At 36.1% G+C, this 23,421-nt stretch overlaps 3 protein-coding genes across 7 annotated transcripts in view; 2 read left to right on the top strand and 1 right to left on the bottom strand.

Moving 5' to 3' along the window:
* Window positions 1–23,421, top strand: part of LOC311085782 (elastase-1-like) — a 200,576-nt gene that overhangs the window by 30,917 nt on the left and 146,238 nt on the right. The window lies entirely within an intron of this gene.
* On the top strand, window positions 3,757–14,607 carry LOC311085758 (uncharacterized protein). Of its 3 annotated transcripts, XM_084118379.1 has the most exons (12): window positions 3,757–4,111; window positions 6,013–6,138; window positions 6,827–6,915; window positions 7,146–7,295; window positions 7,425–7,570; window positions 7,706–7,868; window positions 7,993–8,086; window positions 8,177–8,288; window positions 8,375–8,601; window positions 8,692–8,863; window positions 8,992–9,119; window positions 11,368–14,607. In XM_084118379.1, the coding sequence occupies exons 6-12, from the start codon at window positions 7,828–7,830 to the stop codon at window positions 11,692–11,694; spliced, it is 1,101 nt and encodes a 366-aa protein (XP_083974505.1). In that variant the 5' UTR covers window positions 3,757–4,111; window positions 6,013–6,138; window positions 6,827–6,915; window positions 7,146–7,295; window positions 7,425–7,570; window positions 7,706–7,827; the 3' UTR covers window positions 11,695–14,607. The 3 variants fall into 3 exon arrangements, with proteins under 3 accessions (XP_083974505.1, XP_083974506.1, XP_083974504.1); XM_084118380.1 differs by having other exon boundaries at window positions 6,040–6,138; window positions 7,146–7,570; XM_084118378.1 differs by having other exon boundaries at window positions 7,146–7,570.
* The window catches only part of LOC311085741 (uncharacterized protein), a 47,325-nt gene continuing 39,801 nt past the window's right edge, over window positions 15,898–23,421 (bottom strand). For 2 of the 3 annotated variants that reach the window (XM_084118339.1, XM_084118341.1), the window contains exons 9-11: window positions 19,230–19,529; window positions 18,042–18,338; window positions 15,898–16,649 (exon numbers count right to left, since the gene is read on the bottom strand). In XM_084118339.1, coding sequence (XP_083974465.1) covers window positions 16,543–16,649; window positions 18,042–18,338; window positions 19,230–19,529 — 704 coding nt within the window. In that variant the 3' untranslated portion in view covers window positions 15,898–16,542. Of the gene's footprint in view, window positions 16,650–17,265; window positions 17,328–18,041; window positions 18,339–19,229; window positions 19,530–23,421 lie in introns of those variants that run through there. The other variant, XM_084118340.1, reaches the window with a different exon arrangement.

Raw genomic sequence — 23,421 nt, 5'->3', positions numbered from 1 at the left:
ATCAGCACAGAACATGCTGGACTTGATAAAATCGAAATCGTTGTTGAAAACAAGAATTTCATTGTCACCGTCTATGGTAAGCAGAGCATTATACTATGTGGGGTACATAGTGGTATACATAGTACATTATACTCAGGGGCGTAGCAGGCATTATAAAAGTGGGGGGGACAAAAGCTGTATGTGACCATAGGACGTGACCCAAAGGTGATGTTCATTTTCCTGGCTCAAAACGAGGCGGAGGTGGTAAAATCCTAATAATGTTTAATAATAAGATAATTAAATGTGTATTTTTTTGTAGATCATCATATACCCTAATGTCTTTCCCACAATATTTTTGTCGGTGGAGCTTGGTACCTCTAGGGGGGTCCGGGGGCATGCCCCCCCGTAAGAAAATTTTGTACATTTTAAAGATAAATTCATTAATCTGGTGCACTTTGAGTCACCAGAATCCACTGTTAAAAATAAATAATCCACCCACAAACCGCCCGATGATATTCTCTGATTTAGATATCTGCATCTGATCACATTACAATTATTCAAATTCTGGTATCAAATTATTCAAATTATGGTAACATATCACACTGAAGTAGGCTGATTTAAAATGAACATTTATTTAAAATAAAAGTTCTTCTTTTGGCAAAATTACATTTCCTTATAGCCTAAACAGAGGCTTTACTCCCTTCAAACTTAAATTGTCAATGTTTCATTACATCACTGTTTGAAAACACAATTTTTTTTGTACCTTTTATAAAGGCATTTCCCCCTCATTTTATGCTCCATCTTTCATTTTAAATTCTTAAATTTGATATATTCAATTAAAATAATAAGACACCAGGCTGTTACCAATCAAATTAAATAATTTACATTGAAAAATTATAACTGTATTAAATTAGATTATTTTAAATATTTTTGAATATACAAATAAGGAATGTTGAAAAGAATGATACTTTATGAAACTAAACCGCCAGTAGGAGACGGCAGGCGACCGTCTTAATGAGCGAGTCATTGAGTCATTCATTCAAACGATTCGTTCAAACGGCTGATTTATTCAGAATGAGGCAGTTTATGAATGGGTAATTGAATCTTTGACTCAACCGATTTGTTCAAAACGCTGAATCATTCAGTAATGCAACGAGTGTTGCTATGCGCGTTCTGCTGTGATCTTTGTTTGGGACTATTTTCGCTGATGAAACAGAGCAAAAACAGTCATTGCGACTAAAATGTAAGTGAGTACATTTTTGAGTACATCAAGTAAAATTAATGTAAGTTAATTTTAACTGTTTGTTTATTGAACTGTTATGAAACCAGTCACGGTTTCAATCTTGATGGCATTCAGGAAAACAGCTGGTCGTGTGTAGCCTAGGCTATATATTGTTTCTTAACTAGGATATTGTTTCTAAAATGTTATAACTTCACGAGCCTCGACAGCGCACATTAGGCCTATATTATTATCAACTATAGGCTATCAATCGCCACTTACATCAAATTAAATAAAACAGAATCATCCATTCCTCACGTTTTCGGTGATTGCCTGGTTATTTTTATATTAAAAATTGTTTTAATCAGGGCATTTGTCCGAAAAAAAAAAAAAAAAAATGCGGGGGACAGAATCACCGATTTCTAAAAGTGAGGGGGACGTGTCCCCCCCGTCCCCCCCGTCCCCCCCGGTTGCTACGCCCCTGATTATACTATGTTATACATATATGGGGTGGTGTGGCGCAATGGATAAGACACATGCCTTCGGTGTGAGAGACCCGGGTTCGAATCCACTGTGAAACACCAATGTGTCCCTGAGCAAGACACTTAACCCCTTGCTCCAGAGGCGTGCGACCTCTGACATATATAGCAATTGTAAGTCGCTTTGGATAAAAGCGTCAGCTAAAATGAATAAATATAAATAAATATATATGTGCACATTTTATTGGCCTCTTGCCATATTCTTATTTCAAGTAGGATTATTAAATTATCATAATATAATATAATATGTTAAGATATGGGGTAAAATATGGGCTAGTGGGTAAATTGAGCCACCAATTAAACTTGAGGGAACAGTGCAAAAGATGATTTGCCGAGGATAAGGCATTATGGCATGAATTCTGTAAAGTTGCTTTGAATAAAATGAAAAAAAAAAAATACTTGATAACAAAAATGTTATTTATTTAATCATATATGGTGCGTTATTTTATTAAAAAATATTTAAAAACATGAGATGGGAGGAAAATATATATTTTAATGCTTTTTCGTTCTTTCGCAAAAGTCTTGCAATACCCTGATAAACTTTGCATTCGCTCGCAAAACCTTTGCGTTCCCTCGCAAAACCTTTGCGTTCTTTGCGAGCGAATGCAAAGTTTGTCTGGGGAACACAAATGTTTTGAGAGGGAATGCAACGGTTTTGTGAGTGAACGCAAAGTTTCTCTGGGGAATGCAAAACTTATGCAAGAGAATGCAAAAGTGCTGATTTTTTTTCCCTTCCATCTCCTATTTTTCCCATCATCACATGTCCCTTTTAAGGAGTCTGTACTTTGTCCCTGACATGTCATCTATGGCAAATCTTCCACTTGGTCTGCTATTGTGATATTGCCTAATCTACATTCCTAAATGTCATTTAAAATCAGACCTATCTGTGGTTGGTTGCTTTTCATGTTGGTCAAACTTTTCTCTTTTTTTTATTCTCAGTCCAATGAAAGCTTCAACTGATGATGGGTGATTCAATCTGACTTAATCATAATGTGAGGAAAATAAAAAATCCTTTCGATGAGGAAGTTCACAATGCAAAACTCAGCACTTCTCTGTTCAGGCAAATGGTGGTTCAAATAAGGGAAGTACCAAATACTGTTTCCCATTTCTCCAAGTAAAAAATAAAATAAAATAAAAACTTTTTCCGTATGGCACCTTCTATAAGCTAATTTTGCAACTATATATTTCACAGTGCCAACTTTACTTCTAATACTTGTGACATATTAAATTGTGACTTTAACCCTAAAACCGTATTCTGGACAAATGTGGGCAAAATAATTTTGATTTATTTTTAAAAAAATACTTCCCTTGATCTGAGCGGTACAAGACTTGGCCACTTTTCCTAAGTTTGCCTCCTGAACACACGCAATTTTTTTTGACTCAATTCTACAATGTTAAGTGGGTGAAAAAAAAAAATCCTTAATCTTGTATTTGGGTCAAAAATGGGCACCCAGAAATGAATGGGAAAAAGTGAAAGTGACAGTGAAAGTGAAAGTGAAAGTGAAAGGAATGTAATTTAGAGCAAAAACTGTAATTTAGAGCATTCTTCTTGTTTTTTTTGTAAAAATAAATCAATAGATCCAATACAATGCATATCTAGCATACACACAAATGAAGGGCTGATCCTGTACAACATTCTCATCATGGCAAAAACTCACACTCAAAAAAATAAGCATAATTTACATAGAAAATATGGTACTTTTTGAAGTAAATAAATTCAAAAATACCCCCAAAATAAAAAAAAACACCATAAATGGATGGACAAAATTTTATCGAAGACAGTGATATAACATTTATAATAAATAAAAAATAGGATCACATCTGAGTCCTCTGTGCCCACATTTGTCCACAATTACAGAATTAAGGGCTATAAAGTGAATACGGTTTGAGGGCTACACTGTATTTCACAATTATGACTTCATATCTCAAAACTGCGACTTTATTTCTCAGATTTTTTTTTTTTTTTTTTTTTTTTTTTGCATTTCATTTTCTTATAATTCTTTGTTTATAAACTGTCACAATAAGACACTGGCACTTACACTGACTTTACTTTGGTGTCTCTTTATTTTCTTGTGTTATTCAGCTCTTCTGCACATTCCTGTCATCACCAGATACTGTGCCCAAAATCCTTCATCATCCAGCTCAAAATGTTCACTGCTGTGTTCGGTGTTGAATGTGAGTGATGCGACTCTCTCCTGGTACGCAGGAATCAGTGTATTGTCCAGCATCAGTGTGTGTGATCTCAGCATCAGTCTCTCTCTACCTCTGGAGGTGGAATATCAGGATAAAAACACCTACAGCTGTGTGCTGAACAATCCCATCAGCAACCAGACCACACATCTGGACATCAGAGGACTCTGCCAGATCCGTTCAGGTATGACATGTGTGATATGATGGGGTGAACTATAACTGTCTCCCCCCTTTTTGAGAATGGACATTAAAATGCACTATTCAAGCTTAAATGGTTGTAATTCAAGAATGCTTTGGAGTATAGACCTAAGTTTGGTCTTGTTTTAAAGGAAAAAAATAGCAGATTATTGCTGAAGTGTAAGCAATTTTCAAAAAATTAAAGTATGAAAAAGTTATGGAAGTTTAAATTTACATTAAATGAAATATAATTTATTTAATATTTTTTCTTTTATTTAAAATATATACTTTACAAAATGTTTTTAGAAAAAAAAAACTTTAAAATCAAAGCCATATATCTAACGAAGTTGTGTTATAAATCTGAAGTTGATATCACAAAAATTGAAGTTCCCATGAGATTTTGTTTAGGCGTAATACCAGAAATAGCCACCGGGTGCCATTGAATTCCATTGAATTTAATTGTATGCATTCTGCTATAACAAATTAATACATTTCTGTCCAAATAACACTTCTGTCACAAAATATAGAACTTTGAGACTCAGACCTTTCTGACAATATTTGTTTTGTCAAGATTAGAAAAGGTTTTGATCATAAATTATGAAACATGACGACGCCCAAAAGGGGAGGAGCCTGATCAAATAATTTAGAGTACTGTTTCTATGGAAATGTGTCTAATTTCAAAACAATTTTCACAGGATGAATTCTGAGTTCGTAAGCTTCAAATGATACCTAATTTATGATAACTACTAAAATATGTAATGCAATTAAAAAAAGGCAATAAAAAATATATATTATATTTTAGAGGATAATATGTATATTATACTTTTTAGAGGATATTTTTTTATATTTTTTTTATTGACAAATAATAGATTAAATGTTTTATTATGAACTTTTAGCAATACAACCAAAGTTTCAATTATTAAAAGTGTGTGCGTCGACTTTGTCGTTAACTGTAAATTCCCCAACACCACTGTGCTAAATATATCTGTAACATTATAAGTGATTATTTGTATTATATTGTTGTCTATTCAGGCATGTAGTTTTTCAGCGAGAATGAAAGTTTGCCTGAATGTGCTGTAAATGTGAGTCAAAATTAAATAAGGACAAGAAACATGATTTGATCTTATTTGTTGATGAATAGTTTGTGCTTATGAGTGTGTCTATTAAAGGTGCTCTAAGTGATGTTGGGTGACGTCACTTCTTGTTGACGTTCGAAGTATTGTCAAACAAAACAGAGGCTAGCTGGACCCTCCCTCCTCCTCATCCGTGCACTAACCCCCCAAACCCCACTCCCAAATCATTCTTGTCAGTTATTGGCTGGAACAGTTTGTTATGTTTTCGTGGTGCGGGTGAGCCCAGTTTGTTTTTGTTGCTGTTTGTGGAGCCTGTGGTGTCTACAGAGACCGCGTTTTTTTACAGTGTGTTCAGGGGACAGGCAGCTAGCGGATAGTGAGGAGATGTTTTCTGTATGTGACAAAAAAAAAATTTGGCCTAAAAAACGTGTGACATCACTTAGAGCACCTTTAATGAATGTACACTACCGTTCAAAAGTTTGGGGTCAGTAAGAATTTTTATTTTATTTTTGGGGGAAAGAAATAAAATAAATCAATACTTTTATTCATCAGGGATGAGTTAAACTGATCAAAAGTTACAGTAAAGACATTTATAATGTTGATCACTGTTGATTTGAATATGCATTCATGTTGTAGTTAAGATCAGGTCAAGACCAGATCAGTGTGTGTTGAAACCAAGACAAGACCAAAACTTTTGGGGGATTGAGATCAAGTAAAAAATGGGGTGTTAATATTTCAGAGTAAATTTATTTTAACCCAAATAGAGTATTTTCAACATTTGGGAGAGTAAAGTTGCTCTATCAGTGGAGTTAAAAGTGAGTGTAAAAATCTGCAGAAACGCATGACAATTTCAACTCTACAGCAGTGATGAATACCCGCCACTCTGTTGTGCTGAAGATTGGCACGTTTGTCGGTGGAGAAAGATCGCTCTGGAGTAACGTTAGGCCACTGATATTGCTAGGTAAGTAATAATCCCTGTGTTGTCAACACACAAACGGTATTTTTTAACTTTACATAATTTTAGAGTTGTGCTGATAGTTGAGGTCATAATACAACTAACCAGCTAATCCGTATCGGTAACTGTGTTTCTTACTTGCAATATTTTCACGAATGAATTTGGTCAGAATGATTTATGTGTAAAATAACGTTAGCTCGGTCGATATAACAACAAAATATTTAATATCTATTTTTTTAGCTTCCCATTCAACATTAATCTGTTTTTTTTTTTTATACTGGTAATGTTAACATGATTCTGATGTTGGTCTAGCTCTAGATCACTGATTGCATGACGTGTTTGTTTAACATGGCTTAACCATTTTAACGGGTTACTGTTTGAACTAAAATAGCTAATGAGCTAACGTTAGCTAACTTTGGCACAGTTATTTGGTAGCTAGCTAGTGGGACGCGGTGCCTCTAAACTTTAACTAGCCTAAGTTAACGTTAACCCATTTGCTGCAGAAAATAGCCTAACGTTATATTCAACCAGCATAACTTTGTCTTCTTCAGCCACTCTTTGTAATTACAGTGTAAAGTTAACATCTAAGTAATACATAGTGCATTGCCACTACTGAGAGTAATGGATAGATAATTCTTAGTTGAACCAGCCCTAAATTATGATTTTGAATATATATATTTTTTTTTGTTAACAGGGGCAAAATGCTGTTGCGTGTTCAATTCGGGGAAGAGCAGAAATATGTCAAGCTGTCTGAGCTGACATTCGATGCTTTCTTGAAAGAAGGTGGGTCATTAGGTTAAAGCAATATCACCCAATGATACAGCACCTATTATGTTATGATATCTAGCTAGGTCAATAATCATTTCTGCTGTGCTTTATATTTTCAGTTACATAAAATCGGGTGCAGATACTTGTCTTTCATCATTTTGTGAATACATGAGGCAAACTTAAATATGACCTTTGATTCTTGTGAGAAGGGAATGCATTTTTTTTATTAATTTTTTTTTAAACAGCGTGTCTAAAATTCAACATACCAGAAAGCAGGCAGCCAGACATTAAGGTGTATGACCAGTCAGACACAGAAGTTGACACAGAGGTTTTTGAAGAAATAGTGAAGGAGTCACCTGGAACTTTCAGAATCATGCTGGGCAATGGAGGACTTGGTATTCATTCAGACAATTCACAAATTAGTTAGTTTAGTTCAAAGGCCGGAATGAGAACATTTATTGTTTTAAAAATAACTGTTTCTTGTAATATGTTTCTATGTTTTGTACAAATTTCATAATGAACAGGTGCCTCTCAATCATCATCATGCTCGGGTACATCTGATGACACCGTCATCCTGAATTTCACGATGTGTGACCCTGTTGAAGAAGTAGCTGCTGCCGAAGGAAGCCAGCCTAAAAGGCCATGTCACATAAACTATGAGGCAAAAGCGGTAAGTGGTGGAAATTGCTGTTAAGTCCAATCTGAATGTTGTTTCACCATGGGAAGTGTTCTTTAGATAGCTTTTTTTTTTCAGCATTACATATGGTTTTACAATAACGGAAAGCACATTTTATTCCACCTATAGTTGATTGAAAAAATCCTAACATCAAAGCCTGGTGGTGAACGCATTATGCAAGAGTATGGAAAAACCAAATCTCTGACAGATGCCACCAGAAGACAGATGATTAACATATTAACATAACATATATGATTAACATAACACATGCTGAGATGACAGAAACACATGGGTAAGCATTAAGCATATAGATGGGCTGTAAAGAAACATTGTTATTGTTGTACAGTTATTAATTATGTAAATTGTGTTGTGCAATGTCAGTTGAGTGTGATGTTAAATTTGAATTCATATGCTAGGACATCCCCCCCCAAAAGTGTCAGAGTGATGTATGCACAGGGGATAGTAGCTTTGTTTCCCTATCTAGAAGACCCATACTCACAGCATGGATATGTAAGTAAATGGGTTATTGCAACATTATGCACATATTCACTCTTTGAAATGTTAATAGTACTCCTTTATAATTTCTTTATAATCACATAGGAACATTACTACGATCCGGAGAGTGGTTCGGGATACCTTGCATGGCGATTGAAGACCATACAAAGAAAAACAGCAGAGGAGAGAGGTGCCTCAGTCAGCAAATCTCCTAAAGGTATGTTTACTGATCAGTGACGTGATTATAGTGGTGACCTGTGAATTGTACAGAAATCAGTTCTTAACATTGTATTTTTTCTTAAGTTGGTGGGCCAGGCCGTGGTCGTCAGCCTGTAAGCCCTTCAGCCCTTCCGCCATCTGATGAGGATGTGGAAGCAGCTATTTCTGTTTTGAGACACTCTGCTGATGAAAAGACTGTCCGCGAGAAGATGGAAATGACCTTCATATATCGGCAAGCAATGGTCAACGATGAAGCCAAATCATCAGATGTCTTCTTGGTCTTCCCACGATTTCTGGACACACCAGGACTGGTATGACATCTTAATTCACTGCATCACCAAAATATCCAATGTAGCATTAGGCATCACTCATCACTTCTGTCTATGTGTGTTACATTGCAGATAGAACAAGATTTCAGACTTATGTTTGGTGAGGCCACTGCCAACAAATTCTTGGAGAAGTGGCCAACCACTTTCAAAGCAAAAGTAATAAAGGAAAGCCATGGACTTGTACCCACCACAGAGCTCTTGGATTTGATGCGCAATGCTGAGTCAGCTGCTGAAGTTGAGAATGGTATGAATAGAACTGTTTTACTTTTTAATGTAGGTGTGTAGTGTACATTTTTGTAATGGTGCAAGTTGTCAATTTGAATACTATGCCATGGCATAATGTTAACCAGGTTTTAATGTACTTATTTGTAGGCTGGGACAGTGACATGTCCGCCATCTTGCTGCTGCTACATTTGCTACCACCATCTGCACAAGGTAGAAAGAGGCCGGGAAAGCTGTCTGCATATCAAGCTGTAGATCAGCTCATCAGATTTCAAAAGGTATGCTTAAAGGATTAGTTCACTTATAAAAATTGTTTTGCTGATTATTTACTAACCCCCATGTCATCCAAGAGGTCCATGTCTTTCTTTCTTCGGTCTAAAAGAAATTAAGGTTTTTGCGGAAAACATTCCAGGATTTGTCTCCATATAATCAGGGATTAAAGTTCTCCGTCGCTACGACGGATTTCCGTTAATTGCAGCAGGTCTATGACGGATTTCCGTCAATATGGTTCCAGTCTGTCCTTAATGTCTTAAATTCACTTTTAATAATTTTAAGGCCGTAAATAGGATTTCATTTCTCAAAAAGTGTAATAAATGTCTTAATTTTAGTTTGAATAGGTCTTAAATTAAGGAAAGACGAGGTGTATTCACCCTACTGAGGGGGATGTGATCAAAGCCTGGAGTGGAGCAAAAGCACGTTCCTCTCTCCATTCTAAGCGTTCTGTAATCACTTCGCTCATGGTCCACTCCGGGTTTTCAATTACCGCTCACGGAAAGTGCATGTCAGGCTACAGTTGTGCGCTGAGTTAGAATAACTATATTTCAGTTACCATGGACACACTTATAATGCAGGTAGGGCTAGGCGATATATCGATGTAAAAAATATATCGATATATTTTTGAAATGCGATATGGAATTAGACCATATCGCATATATCGATATAGTTTGCGCTGTAATCCTTGCTCCCCGCGCCTCCGCTCCTCCTTTTCCACTCTGCATGCGTGTTTATTAGAGCATGTTAGAGGCGAATCATGACTACTTCAGAAAACCCAGCACAATAGGAACTACCAGGCAGTGACATGAGTATACGCTGAAATATAGTTTTTCACCTCAGAAAAACGGACTTTCTTGTCCTGTCAGCCGTTATACTGTTCTCGTAGCGCACACTCAATTGCACGCGCAAATGCAGCGGCGCGCGCTGTATCGCCTCACTGATCAAGCTAGTGCAAAAGAAACTACGAGCATGCAACGCCGTTACGTTGTAAATTACCCGAAATAAAAGTAATGCAGGGATGATTTTCATTCTATTCACCAGGAGCAGTTTCCATGTTTCATTAACAGTTATTGTTAATATTGTCTATTCGCCATGGTAACTGTCGTTTCCATATTAACCCCAAAATGCCACTATTTTTCTTTGTATTATTTTTTATATTTTTAAATGACTGTAGTGGCTCATACCAACTTTGTATTTACAAAAACTAGTTTGGGACTGCTATTTAATAGCTTTAGCATAGGCCTAATGTTTATTTATTACTAGTCTTTATATTCTTACAATTTATGTTAAGTAAAGGGGAAAAGTACTTGTGTGTGTTAACAAATTTTGTGTTAACGTGTTATAATTTGCCTATATATAATATTTTCCCCTTTACTTAACGAAAGTTTAAGTAAAGGGAAAGGCTTAGCGAAATGGGGGGAGAATGGCAAGCCTTTTAGTTTGTGGACTAAAAAAATCAAACAGCCAGGTACGTGTCTTTGCACAGTATGTCACAGGAGACTTCAATATGGCAATAATGGCAAAAAAGTGCTAGGTCACCATCAATCAGAAGCTAGTCACAATGCTGCCGTTCGTGCTCTACAGTAGCCTACACATGCTCCCTGCCTCGTTTTCATAGATTAAAATAGCTTTTAAAATATGCCTACTGGCAATATTAAAGCGGTTTAAAACGTCTCCCCTTAAAACGCTATTGGTCTCGACAAAAGTTAAAGGAATATGACTTGGCCTAAAAAAAAATTTCAGTCAGAAGAATTTTTTTCACTTTAATCCCTGTATAATGGACTTCCATGGTGACCAACGGTTGGAGGGTTCAAATGAGGGTTCAAAGTCTGTCTCAATACTGCTTCAAAGACTTGACACAATCCCATCAGAGAAATAAGGTTCTTATCTAGCAAAACAATCTTGTGGTTTTCAAAATAAATAAAAAAATTATATACTTTTGGACATTTGACCCCTCATTTGAACCCTCAAACCGTTGTCACCATGGAAGTCCATTATATGGAGACAAATCCTGGAATGTTTTCCTCAAAAACCTTAATTTCTTTTCGACTGAAGAAAGAAAGACATGATCATCTTGGATGACATGGGGGTGAGTAAATTATCAGCAAAACATTTTTTCAAAGTGAACTAATCCTTTAACAGTTGTTTAAAATATATATTCCATCACCTTAATCTTGTGCACAGTTTAAGGTGATCTGATCTATTGTCAGAAGTTAGTCACCAAAAAATTCTGTTGAATGTGCTTTGATGTAGGTTGGAACCAGTGTGCAGCAACATCTAGATAACATCACCCAAAGCAGTCAGCCCTACCTTCTCGCCCAGGGATCCACACAGAGCACCATTCACTCATACTTCATTGTGGTTGACAAGCATGCACTTCCATGCAAGGCAGCAGGTTCAGTTGGAGCTTTTGACGAACTCTTTAAAGCCCATTACGTCTTTGGTACGTCATACAGTTTTTCCCTGAGCAGCTTTTTCACTTTTGTGCAAACAACCATTTATAACATCGACATGGGGGAAACAAAGGAGACTCCTAGAGTTGCGAGCAAGAATGGTGCGTTAGTTGAGATAAAACGATGAAGTGTTTTCTTTGCAAAAGTGACCATGGAAGTCCAAACAACCTTGTTAAACACTTTAAGGTAATTCATGGGCTATGTACAGGCAGGACTCTTTTTCTGAAGTGTGGTCAAGAAGGATGCTCACGTTCTTTTGGTAGTTTTTCTGGTTTAAGAAAGCATCTTAATAAGTGCCATGGAAGCAGTTTAGTTGATTCTGTAGATTATGATCGTTCATATCCTCAAAGTACCGTCAATACAGGTAATGTTTCTCATGTTGAAGAGTCGGCTGAATATTTAGAGGCCGAGTCACAGTTATCTTCGCCATACATTGTAAATAGTTGTTCAGCTGTAATTTCTGATCTTAAGGCAGCAGGTGTTGGTCAAAGTACACTGAATTCTGTAGTGATTTCCATGGAAGAGATCGTTCAAGATATCCATCAGCATGCTAAAGAGACAGTGATAAAAGATGTATTTAGTAATGAAAGAGAAACGGAAATGTGCAAGAAAGTTGAGGCATGTTTTGAAGGGTTAGAGAATCCTTTCACAATTCTAAATTCGGAATACAAGAGATCCAAATTTATGACTGACAAGTGGGAAATAGTAGAACCAGTTGAATGTGTGATTGGTTCAAGATTTGACGAAATAAAAAGACTGGAACATATGATCAGGTAGTAGTTCAAGATAAATTCATGTATATTCCAATTTTATCTACACTGCAGTCAATATTTAAAAGTCAGTATGTTGCAGAAATGTTGCAAAGCTCAGCTACTAGCGACTCTAGACTGAGAGATATTTGTGATGGATCTTTTTTTAAAAGTCACCCCCTGTTCTCAACTGAGAAGCAGACAATACAGATCCAGATGTTCTATGATGATTTTGAGGTCGCCAACCCTCTGGGTCCTAAGCGAGGTATTCATAAATTGGGTGGAGTATATTTTACTTTAAGAAACTTCTCTCCAAAATGGAATTCTTTCTTGGCTAACATACACCTGTGCGCCTTATTTCATACTCAAGATGTTAAACGGTATGGTTTTAGTGAAATTTTTGCTCCCATTGTTCGAGACATTAAAGTGTTAGAGAGTGATGGTATTGAGATTCCATTATACAATGGTTATGTTCGTGGCACTGTAGTACAGGTTACTGGTGATAATTTGGGTTTGCATAGTTTGTTTGGACTGGTGGAGTCTTTCAGTGCAAGGTACTGTTGCAGGTTCTGTTTAGCAGAAAAGGAGGACTTTCAGACAGAATTCTCTGAAGATTCTTCCAAAGTAGTTTTGCGCACCAAAGACATACACACTGCTCACTGTCAAGAAATGGCTTGTAATCCATCCCTTCCATACGTTTTTGGTGTGAAAATGTCATGCATATTAAATTCATTGGAGTATTTTCACACAACAGAGAATTTCTCAGTTGATGTGATGCATGATGTGTTAGAAGGGGTGTGTCACGTTAATTACAGAAAAGGGAGAACTCAAATGCAAAGGGAAAAAGATATTTATTACAAAAGAAACACTAAACACAAAACAAAACCCACGAGGGGGAAAACATAACTAAATACAAAACAACAACTTCAAAAACGAACATACCAAAAGGGGTCACGGGAGAACAGGAGACATGTACAAGACAACGATCCGACACAGACTGCAAACACAAAGGAACTTATAAAAGGGACAAATCAGGCAGGTGATGAGGAACAACAGGTGGGGCAAATGAAACCAATAATGAGATAACAAGGAGGGTGGGGTCAAAACAGTGACAGTAACACAAACACCACATGTGCTACACGAGACAGGACAGGCATGTGACAGGGTGGGCCAGTACGAATTGAAGTTGTTATTTCTGTATTTGAAGGAAAAACATGTTACATCAGCAGAAATACATTCAAGAATACAAAGTTTTGATTATGGTTTCATGGAGAGAAACAACAGGCCTGTATCTGTTAATTTAGCTGAAGGATCTAATGATCTGGGACTGAATGCAGTTCAGTCCTGGTGCTTACTTCGGAATGTTCCTCTTATCTTTGGAGATTTAGTAACTTCTACTGACCAACACTGGGGCCTGCTTATTTTACTACTTCAAATAATAAACATTATATTCGCGCCCATGTTATCTCAAGGTTTATGTGTATATTTAAAACATTTAATTGTGGATCACCACACACTGTTTAAGAAGTTGTACCCTCAGAAAAACCTTTTACCAAAGCACCATTTTCTTATCCACTATCCCCGCTGCATCCAGAAAATTGGGCCTGTCCTTCATAGTTGGTGTATGAGGTATGAAGGCAAGCATAATTTTTTTCAAAAAACAGCTTAAATCGTTTAAAAATATTACTAAAACGCTTGCAAAAAAGCATCAGATTCATATGGCACACAGTTGGCGAAGTTCAACAACTTTTAGTCGGTTAGATATTGGTCCAGGAAAAATGGTGTCTTTAAATATGCTAAAAGGAGGTTCTGAAATTGCTATGGCAATGCAAGTGCCCAGTAGCGTTCAGGTTATGAAGGTTAAATGGGCGAAACATAATGGGTTTATTTATCGGCCAAACTTGGTTATCTGTGGCAAAGTTGAATCTGAAGTGCCCGTGTTTTTTCAAATTGAGTCAGTTCTGATAATGTGTGAAAAACTGTTGCTACTCACAGTGCCTTTAGTTACAGAAACTTTTCAAGAACATTTCCACGCATATGAGGTGATCAGATCAAAGCAGGATTTCGTTTTTTTTCATGTCGACAACCTGCATTACCATAGGCCTTTTGACATACAAATGTCATATGGAGGGACTGACACAACTCTCCTTGTCGTGCCATATTGCTTTGGTAAGAGAAAAATGTTTGTAAAAAAACATTGTTATACATGTTTCTGTCAGATACAAGGCATTGTAAATTCAATGTTCAACTCATTTCAACATTGAAATGCTTTTTCACAATAAATTGTGAGTTCTGTGATCTAGTGTTATTGTGCTTGTTTTTATTTGGATAGTATTGATAGTTCTATATAATTCAGTAACACTGCATCTTATGATTTATATATATATATTAAAACACTGTAGAGAAATAAAGTAAACATTACACTAAAAGTGTAATTTTTTTAAGTAAAATTGTAGATAAATTAACTCTATACTGTGTAATCATATTACTCTTAACAGTGTGATTAAACTACAGTGTTAAATACTTTTACACAATTCATTGTTATTTTTTACTCAATATTGAGTAGAATTAACTCTAAAAACTTGACACTGACCAAAGAGTAAATGTTACACTGATTTCGAGTGGGACCAAATGTTATCTGAAACAGAGTCAAATTCAACTCTTTAGGAGTTAAATTAACACTTCTGTTTTTACTGTGCATGGTAGACAGAGTCAAGAACAGTCCAGCGCTCCTTAAATTCTTCTGAAAGATCCACATTTACTGCCTGAGAAATGTCTTATATTTAATCAATAAGATAAAAACACCTACAGCTGTGTGCTGAAAACTCCCATCAGCAACCAGACCACACATCTGGACATCACTCAACTCTGTCACACACATTCAGGGGGTATGAGGAAATAATTTTAATTTAGGGGTGGACTATCCCTTTAAATACGTTTAAGCGGTTTAATCCCGTTTTGTACACATACCTTTGTAATATAAAGTAATACACAGCCTGCTTACAAAAAAGGGCCTAAAACGCCACTGTATGCGTTATAGAATTAAACTATACCTAATATTACATAGCGTTGCTATGGTTATTATTAAGTGTTTTAGCCACAAATTACAAAAGCAACGAGGCCTTGAACACAAAAGCGTATACATTTCTTTATATACTCCGTCTATGATAAATTTGGGTTCTTTACCATAGACAGTAAAAGAAAGGGTTCTTTACTCGGAAGTTTTTTTTTTTTTTTTTTTTACACTTCTACTGCCATCTGGTGCTCAAAAAGATGAAGTGCATCTATAGAGCATTTTCCTGGCTGGATTGAACTTTTCTTGAACTGTAATTCGGTTTTTAATAACATGCCAAATTAGAACACAAAACCATTATACTCTTCAATTACCAACCTGTTGCATGCTAAAACGGCTGTTAGGAAGCAAAATAAGTGTTTTTCCACTAGAGGACAGAAATGTAAAAAGATCAGAGGCATTTATATATTTAACATGAACATGTATTCCTCAAGCAGATGCTTTTGTCAAAATGAATAAAACAACACAAAACAACACAATGTGGTTATAGTGTAACTAAGTACTAGGATTGAACAAAGGCAATTTTTCAATCTTTTTTTTTTTTTGCTACAAGTGCAACAAGAATCATTTTAAGTGCTTCATCATGAATACAAATAAATTCAGATCACATTTACAATTTGGCATTCACATCTGAGTTTTTTTTTTTGCAATAAAAGGGTCACTTACAGTGAAGTTCAGTAACCCTGAATGGTCAAAGATGCACTAATGATTTTCTACACATGAAGAGAAGGTCATGTGATCTCAGATTTAAAGACACTGTGATCAGTGCTGATCATCAACATTAATCTGGTTCTGCTGTTATTTACATAAAACATTCAGTGGTTAGAGAAATACTGCTGTGGTAAAACATCTAAAAAAAGCATATTACTTAAACTCACTGTCTACAATCACACAAAATCAAAGCTGTAAAAGTCAGACTAGTATTATGTTAATAGAGTAACAGGTATGAAGTGTAACATTATAAAAACAATATATGAAACGTTTCCCTGTTCATCTAAAACCAAATAATCTTTTTACATACAAGTTTAACTGATCAACAGAAACGGCTTCATTTCTCACTTTAAGGCTCATATAAGCAGAAATATGTTTTTGTTGTTGCAGCTGGAGCTGAATTGTTGATGATGTCAGAGTGATTGACACTGGTGGGCGTGTCTTATCTCATCACAAGTAAACTCATCCCCTCCTCTTCATCCCCTACATCCCGATCCTCTTCATTCACCGGCGGCATCTCTACAGTCGCTGAATCATTCACTCTGTTTCCTGCAGAATCAGCCAGAAAATACACAGACAATTACAGATATTAAAAAGAGAGATGTACTGATCTAGAGATTTCAAAACTTAAGCTGAACACACTACAAGATAATTGGGCCGATGTGTGGCCAATTCTCCCCTTCCGAGTCCGACAATCCTAGGAAAATTCCTGATTATCATCTTATCAGATTTTCTGTTGTGAGGTGTATTAAGAGTGACTGAATCTGCTCTGAAGAACGTTGTGGTCGCACCGATCTCAAATCGTAAATATCCAACATGTTGAATATTTACAATCCTGTTTTGTGGGAGGAACCCCAAGGAGAAACACGCACACACTCTGCAGACTGTCACGTAGAACGAAATGATACCCAATCAGAAAGCGAGCTGACGGAAGCATAACACAACTTCATCCAAACCTTTTTCTTTTTTCCCCTGCAACTTTTCTGTAAAAAGCAGTCCAAAAACTATTATTACCATTGTCGTCCGCCGTGTTTGTTCACTTTAAAGTCACGTTTGATGCGAGAGGTTTTGCGAGATTTTCACACTCTGTTGTTTGTGAATGGAAACTGTTGGTGTGCTTTCCTGGTCACATTGCGGCACAAAAGGTTCTCAACCTTTTTTGGTCCAGCGCCATTATCCATTATCCAGGTCCCTTGATTAATTTGTGTTCATAATCAGTAAAATCTTCTAACAAGAATAAACACATATGAACAATTAAATTATTATAGTAGGCTATTATTAATTATTTTTAACTATCTTGAAACTATCCAAGCAGCGTTTCGTGTTCAGATGTGACGGCGGAATTAATACATTACCAAAATGTGATTGCAGAATATATTTAAATTATCCATCAAATTTTAATTTTCTCCTTACAGTCTTGCGAGTTAACAATAATGCCTGACCACTAAATTCCTTGGTGAACAAAGAAAACATGTTGGCATTAGGCATTGGCATTAGTTAATGCCTAAAAATGTAAGTTTAACCATATAAATAGAATTTGGTTTAATTAATTTTAAAATTCGTCACCGGAGTGAATGGGAAAATATTTGAAAATATATTAGTGGTTCTTCAGTCAATACTTTTTAATGGCTTGTTAAGTTTCCATTCCTCCGCTGCGTGACTCTAGGCACCACCGGATTGTTGTCAGCGCGAAACACATTTTTGTTTCATCCAATAACTAATCAAACATATTTTTTAGAGCAATATTTCTTCTGTGGTCGCTGATGTCACTACACTGAAACCACATGTCTGCTCAATGTTAAAACAGTTCATCAAATTACCACAACACACGTTTTCACTAATATGCAACTGTAATTAACTACTAAACAGATGTTAATTTAAGAGGATGATATTTTTAGCTTCTATGATTATAATTTGATTATAAATGCTTGAATTACTCACCATTGACAGTAACATCAAATTTCCTTTCTATTCCAAGTGTCAGGAAGTGCAGATAATAAACTCCTCTGTCACTGGTTCTGGTGTTTGTGATGGTCAGAGAGCCAGTTTCATAATCTAATTTCAGTCTGTCTTTGAATCTCTCATCACAGTATGGAGTCTCATTAATGTCTCCCTTCTTTCCAATTGCAAGAATTTCATCATTAAAGAACCAGTTTACCACATCTTTTACTATATAAGTATCAGAGAATAGAGTGACATTTTCTCCCTCCTGCACTGTTGTGGTTTCATCAAACTCACCTGGAGAACAAACAGAAATAGTTATGTAGACAGAGATAAAACTGATATTTCACTGTCAGAAACTGATTATACTTGGGAAGAAGATAAATTTTGTCCGCCGAAAATGGCATTTTTCATTTTGTAGAAATAAGGAGGGAAATATGACAGCGCACAAAAACGTAAAGGAAAAGAAATTGAATTGAATTAAAAAGTCTATAAGTAATTTTAGGTTTCAGTTTTTTACCTAGTGCTTTCAGAATTTTAATTTCAGGTATCGTGTCACTTGATCCAGTCTAAATTTAATGTTTACTGCAACTATTCACATCTGTACTGGTCTAAAACAATATCTAGTGGTTTACCATGAAATTAGTGTGCAGGTCAGGAGAACATTTTACTTCAACAAGATGAGATAAAGGGGTCTTTGCCCTAATTTTTTTTTTGAAGACCCCCGTATTAACTGATTCTGACAGCATTTCATGTGATTTTAAAAGAGGCAAAGATCAAACTTCCTTTCTGTCATGATCTGATAATCATTCTCATCCACACTTCACCAGGGGGTTTCAAACTTTTTGATAACAAGAATCCCCATATTCAATGATCCCATAAAATACTATATATGAGCAACATTACATAGTGATGCTATAAACACATCATGTGCCTTCCTAAATTAAATGAATAGGCTTTTATATTGTCCTGGAGTCCCTAGCACCCCCTGTTAGTCTCCCGTGGGCCCTGGACCACAGTCTGAAAACCTGTGTGCTTTACAATCATAATTCAGAAAAAAACAAAAACAATAACATGACATAAAATATTATAGTTTAGTCACTGCATTCATCATTGTTTTCATTTAATTTGTTGTAAAATCATTAAGGGAAATATCATTAAAATGTTAAACTGAAAGACAATACTCACTAAAGAAAACATCAACTTTGAATGTCTTGTTTGTGGTTCCTCTGCTGCTCCTGATCTGTAGTTTATAAACTCCAGTGTGTTCGTATCTCATTCTTGCGATGGTCAGAGATCCAGTCTTCTCATCCAGCGTCAGTCTGCCTCTGAATCTCACATCATCATCATGTGTCTCTCCGGTCCCTCCTCTTTCAGCTATGAGAATGTCTTGATCTCCAAACCTCCACTGTATCTGATCATCTTTCTGTATTTCAGTTTCAGGGTCTAGAGTGACTGATTCTCCCTCTTCCAATGATATGATCCACGCTTCATTAGCAACAGCAGCACATAGAAACAGAGAAACACAAAGAAATGTTGCCATCAGATCAAGAGTGTACATGTGAACATCACAGCTTGAAACTACTACATAAATATCATTCAGATGGACATGATTTGCGGTCTTCTCACATAGAAAATTCATATTAGTTTGCTTAAAACTGATCTGAAAAGTGCCGATCGAAGGAAGTACTTGTGGATGCAGGTCAGAAACAAAATGTGCTTTAGCTAAATTTGACAAGCTGTAAAGCTGAACATAGAGAGATTGAGATGAATATCCTGTCATGTTATGACCCTGTTCTGTCTCCATATTTTGAGCTTAAGAATAAATGATGCTAGATCATGTCACACACACACACGTTTGTTTCAGTCTAGTTCAATGGGGAATTGTGAAACTAATCTTACATTTTTGAACACTGAAATGATTTAAAGGGGTGGTTTACTGCTTTTTTTCTTTGCATGATTGTGTTTATGGGGTGCAATATAACATGTCTTCGTGGGGTTTTTTTTTGTTTTGTTTTTTACGCCTTATTTTTCATAAATTTCACCTTTATTGTAAGCTGCTTTCTCCTCTGTCATTTGAACGACCGGTTGACTTCCTGAGTCTATGAAACCACTCCCTCAGAAACAGGCAATGGGCTCAGATTGGTTAGTTGGGCCGGTGTGTTGTAATTGGCTAAACTGCGTAGTGCACGTTGTGCGGAAACTTCACGCCCATTACCTTTACGGGCGAAAGTTGCATGTGCTCCGGTCAAATGCAAATAACGGTGTCAATACTGCCGTATCAGACCCAGAAAGCAGCAATGAAGAGAGTCAAGCAGAACCTCCGCAAACACGGCTATTACAAAACGTTTCTGAATGGTACTTTTTTATTATTATTATTCTATTCTATTCTACTATTATTATATAAGAATTTCGATACGCTGTTACTTGAAAATGCTACTGCTGCTTTTTAGCTTTTGAGATACGGTTTTCTCCTGATTAAGCATTTAATATAACTGAAAACATGACTGAGTAATAGCTACTGGTTTTTAAAATTATTGTTTTATCGATATAATGAACGACCGTTTATCTATTCACAAAACTTACTTTACTCAGTGTATCGTTTTCTTTAGGTGTGTAACGTGAGGGTTCGGTATGTGGTGGTAGATCACTCTTTATGATAATAAACAGCAGAATGGAGACAGAAGAATTTCTCAACCGGCACTTTTACTGAACTCTGTCACAACAACCACACTTCCTTATACAGCCTTTCACGTCACTTCACTAACCAATCAGAAGCAATAACTTAGAATAGAATAACTTAACTTAGAGATAAACGTGAATGAATCAGAGAGGCAGATTCAGCAGAATATCCTTACGGTATCAAATATGTAAACACATAAATATGTAAATAATTAACTGACTAAACATTGTAAATATACTTCTAGTAAATTAACTCAAATATAAATCATATTAGATTCTAAGCATTACAACTTTCCAATATGAAATATGAACTCCACTTCTAAACCTTACAGGTGTACATGTGGCAACTGTGTTAAAATGCCAACAGACCGTGAAAACATTTGTTTCAAAGAAATACAAAAGGTATTGTAAAAATATATATGCAATTACATATCATTTTTTGAAAAAAAAAGTTTGTCTTATACACACAAAATAGCATCGAACTAACTGGCTAATAAACAAACAGCGTTGGCAGGGCCGGCCCTGACCAATTTGCTGCCCTAGGCAAGATTTTACCTGGTGCCCCATGCATCACAGCCTATTTCACCCCGTCATTGTGTTCATGATTATTTAGCGAATATATATATATATATATATATATATATATATATATATATATATATATTTGTATTTCTCTCTCTCTCTCTATACACACACACATGTATATATATTACATCTAGAGCATTACATCTAGCATTCAAGTCAAGTCTCCATTATATTTTATAGCGCACTTTACAATACAGATTTAATGTAAACTTTGCTATTTTTAATAAACCTGTAGCCTAAATAAATATCATTATTAATTTTGGCAAATAATTTTTTGAAATGCCATATATCCCCCCCAAAACTACACAACTGTAAAGTAAAACATTAATTTAAAAAAGAGATAAAAAATGCGTCTTAAAACTGACATGACTGTTACAAAATGTAACACAGTCTGGGGCCTCTGGAGAACTCAGAACAACTTCTAACATTAAGGTAAAAATAACTGCCATTAAATTATAGTATCTTACTCCTATGCAATTAGATAAACCGTTCATTCACTACATCACTTTACCTCTGTCTTTATCCCCTTTTATCCTCTTCTCTTCTTTTTGGCACGATATCTATCACAGACTATAATGCTAATTTATAACGTGTCATGTAAATTCGGCCATCCGTCACAATCAGGAAACTTTCACCGTGTCTAGACCTGGCGCGAGCTGCCAGGCTCATTTCTACAGGAGAACCTGAGTGTGTTAAGTGCCCTCAAAACAAAAGCAGTGCTGTCTACATTGGATGCGGCGTCGCGCACGCTACACAACAAATCACCAACTGATCTCGCGCGCGCGCTCTGTTTCTGACGCACTTCAAGCACTTGCTGGGCGGGGGAAGATTGATGTGCCGGACTTTTTTTTTTTTTTTTTTTGCTTTATTTGGTAGTATTTCGAACTAATGGTTTTAAAATAGTATTATTAAAAAATAACTTAGAAAAAAAAAAATCACTCGTTCACTCCTTTTGGCGCCCCTATGGATGAGTAGCGCTCCTAGCATTTGCCTATTCCGCGGGCCGGCCCTGAGCGTTGGCATTGGTTTACGTTCTTGATCAAATCGAAAAATTACGTCATAAAGTATACATAGAAAATACATTTACAAAATTAGTACATAATTACAAATTCAGGTCCAAAATGTTTGTACGCGTTTGTCATAGACACACGAAATAACATAACTAGTGGCAAATGCGCTGGCATTTGTTTACGTCCTTGATAAAACTAACATTACGTCTGAAATTATACCGGTAAAAATTTAAAATTATTAAGTCTTACTTACAGGTTATGGCCAAACAACTGCTGCTTCTGGTTTTAAAGTTGGAACTGCTTCTTGTTTTAGTAACAGTTTCTTGTTGAATCCGAGCAGATTATAGAAGCACGTCTTACGTAAAATGCGCAGCACAGAGAGCTAAATTACGATTGTAATTTTCAGGAACATAATCAAACATACATTTTAGCCATTGTTGACTCGTCCGTAGGAAGCCCGAAGACAGGACACCTGACAGCTGGGTGAAAATAACACACTTTCGACGGCATGACTATACAGCTCTCCAGTAACTCTTCCTCTTCCCAACCGGCAGAAATATGGCCATGCCCCCTTTTTTGTATATTCCGGAGGAAGGGTTGATGTAAATGTATGTATAAACCCCGGGAAGTATCTCGTTTTAGTCCCATTCGAGTCGTTTTTGTAGGCATTAAACCTTCCTGATTTTTAAAAGACGATATCTCTGCTTACGTTGAACTTTCAACGCAGCAACTTTGCAGATACTGTTCATACACCAGCAGCAGCAGTACACACTATTTAAAATGAAAAACGTCAAATCGCAATCAACCACCCCTTTAATTCCATGTGTTTGGATGTCTGTATGTTAGAGTTATTGCTGTTAATCACTTGAGAACTGTTGTTCCACTGGCAATGTGTTGGTCAGCCACATGTGGATCAGGATTTATTTTTCCCTGCATGTCTTTAGCTTTTTTTTTTTTTTTTTAATTGTTGTTGTTGTTGTTGTTGTTGATGTACAGCCATGCAATAAAATGTTGAAATTACATATTTTTGCTCTACATCTACATTACATCTTTTCTTCGTTTGATTGAGTTCTCTGGTGAACATGTTGAATTTATTACAAAAT

This window comes from Abramis brama (assembly GCF_963993115.1).
Source record: "Abramis brama genome assembly, chromosome: 6".
Lineage (NCBI taxonomy): Eukaryota > Metazoa > Chordata > Actinopteri > Cypriniformes > Leuciscidae > Abramis > Abramis brama.
Note: the sequence above shows the minus strand (reverse complement) of the source record. Positions and strands in the feature narration are given on the sequence as shown.

Bases quoted from the DNA above. Each gene is read 5' to 3' on its own strand.
- LOC311085758 (XM_084118380.1), top strand. From the start codon at position 7,828: ATGATTAACATAACACATGCTGAGATGACAGAAACACATGG. The intron at 8,087-8,176 runs GTAAGTAAATGG...ATAATCACATAG, and splicing joins CATACTCACAGCATGGATAT to GAACATTACTACGATCCGGA. The intron at 8,864-8,991 runs GTATGAATAGAA...ACTTATTTGTAG, and splicing joins AGCTGCTGAAGTTGAGAATG to GCTGGGACAGTGACATGTCC.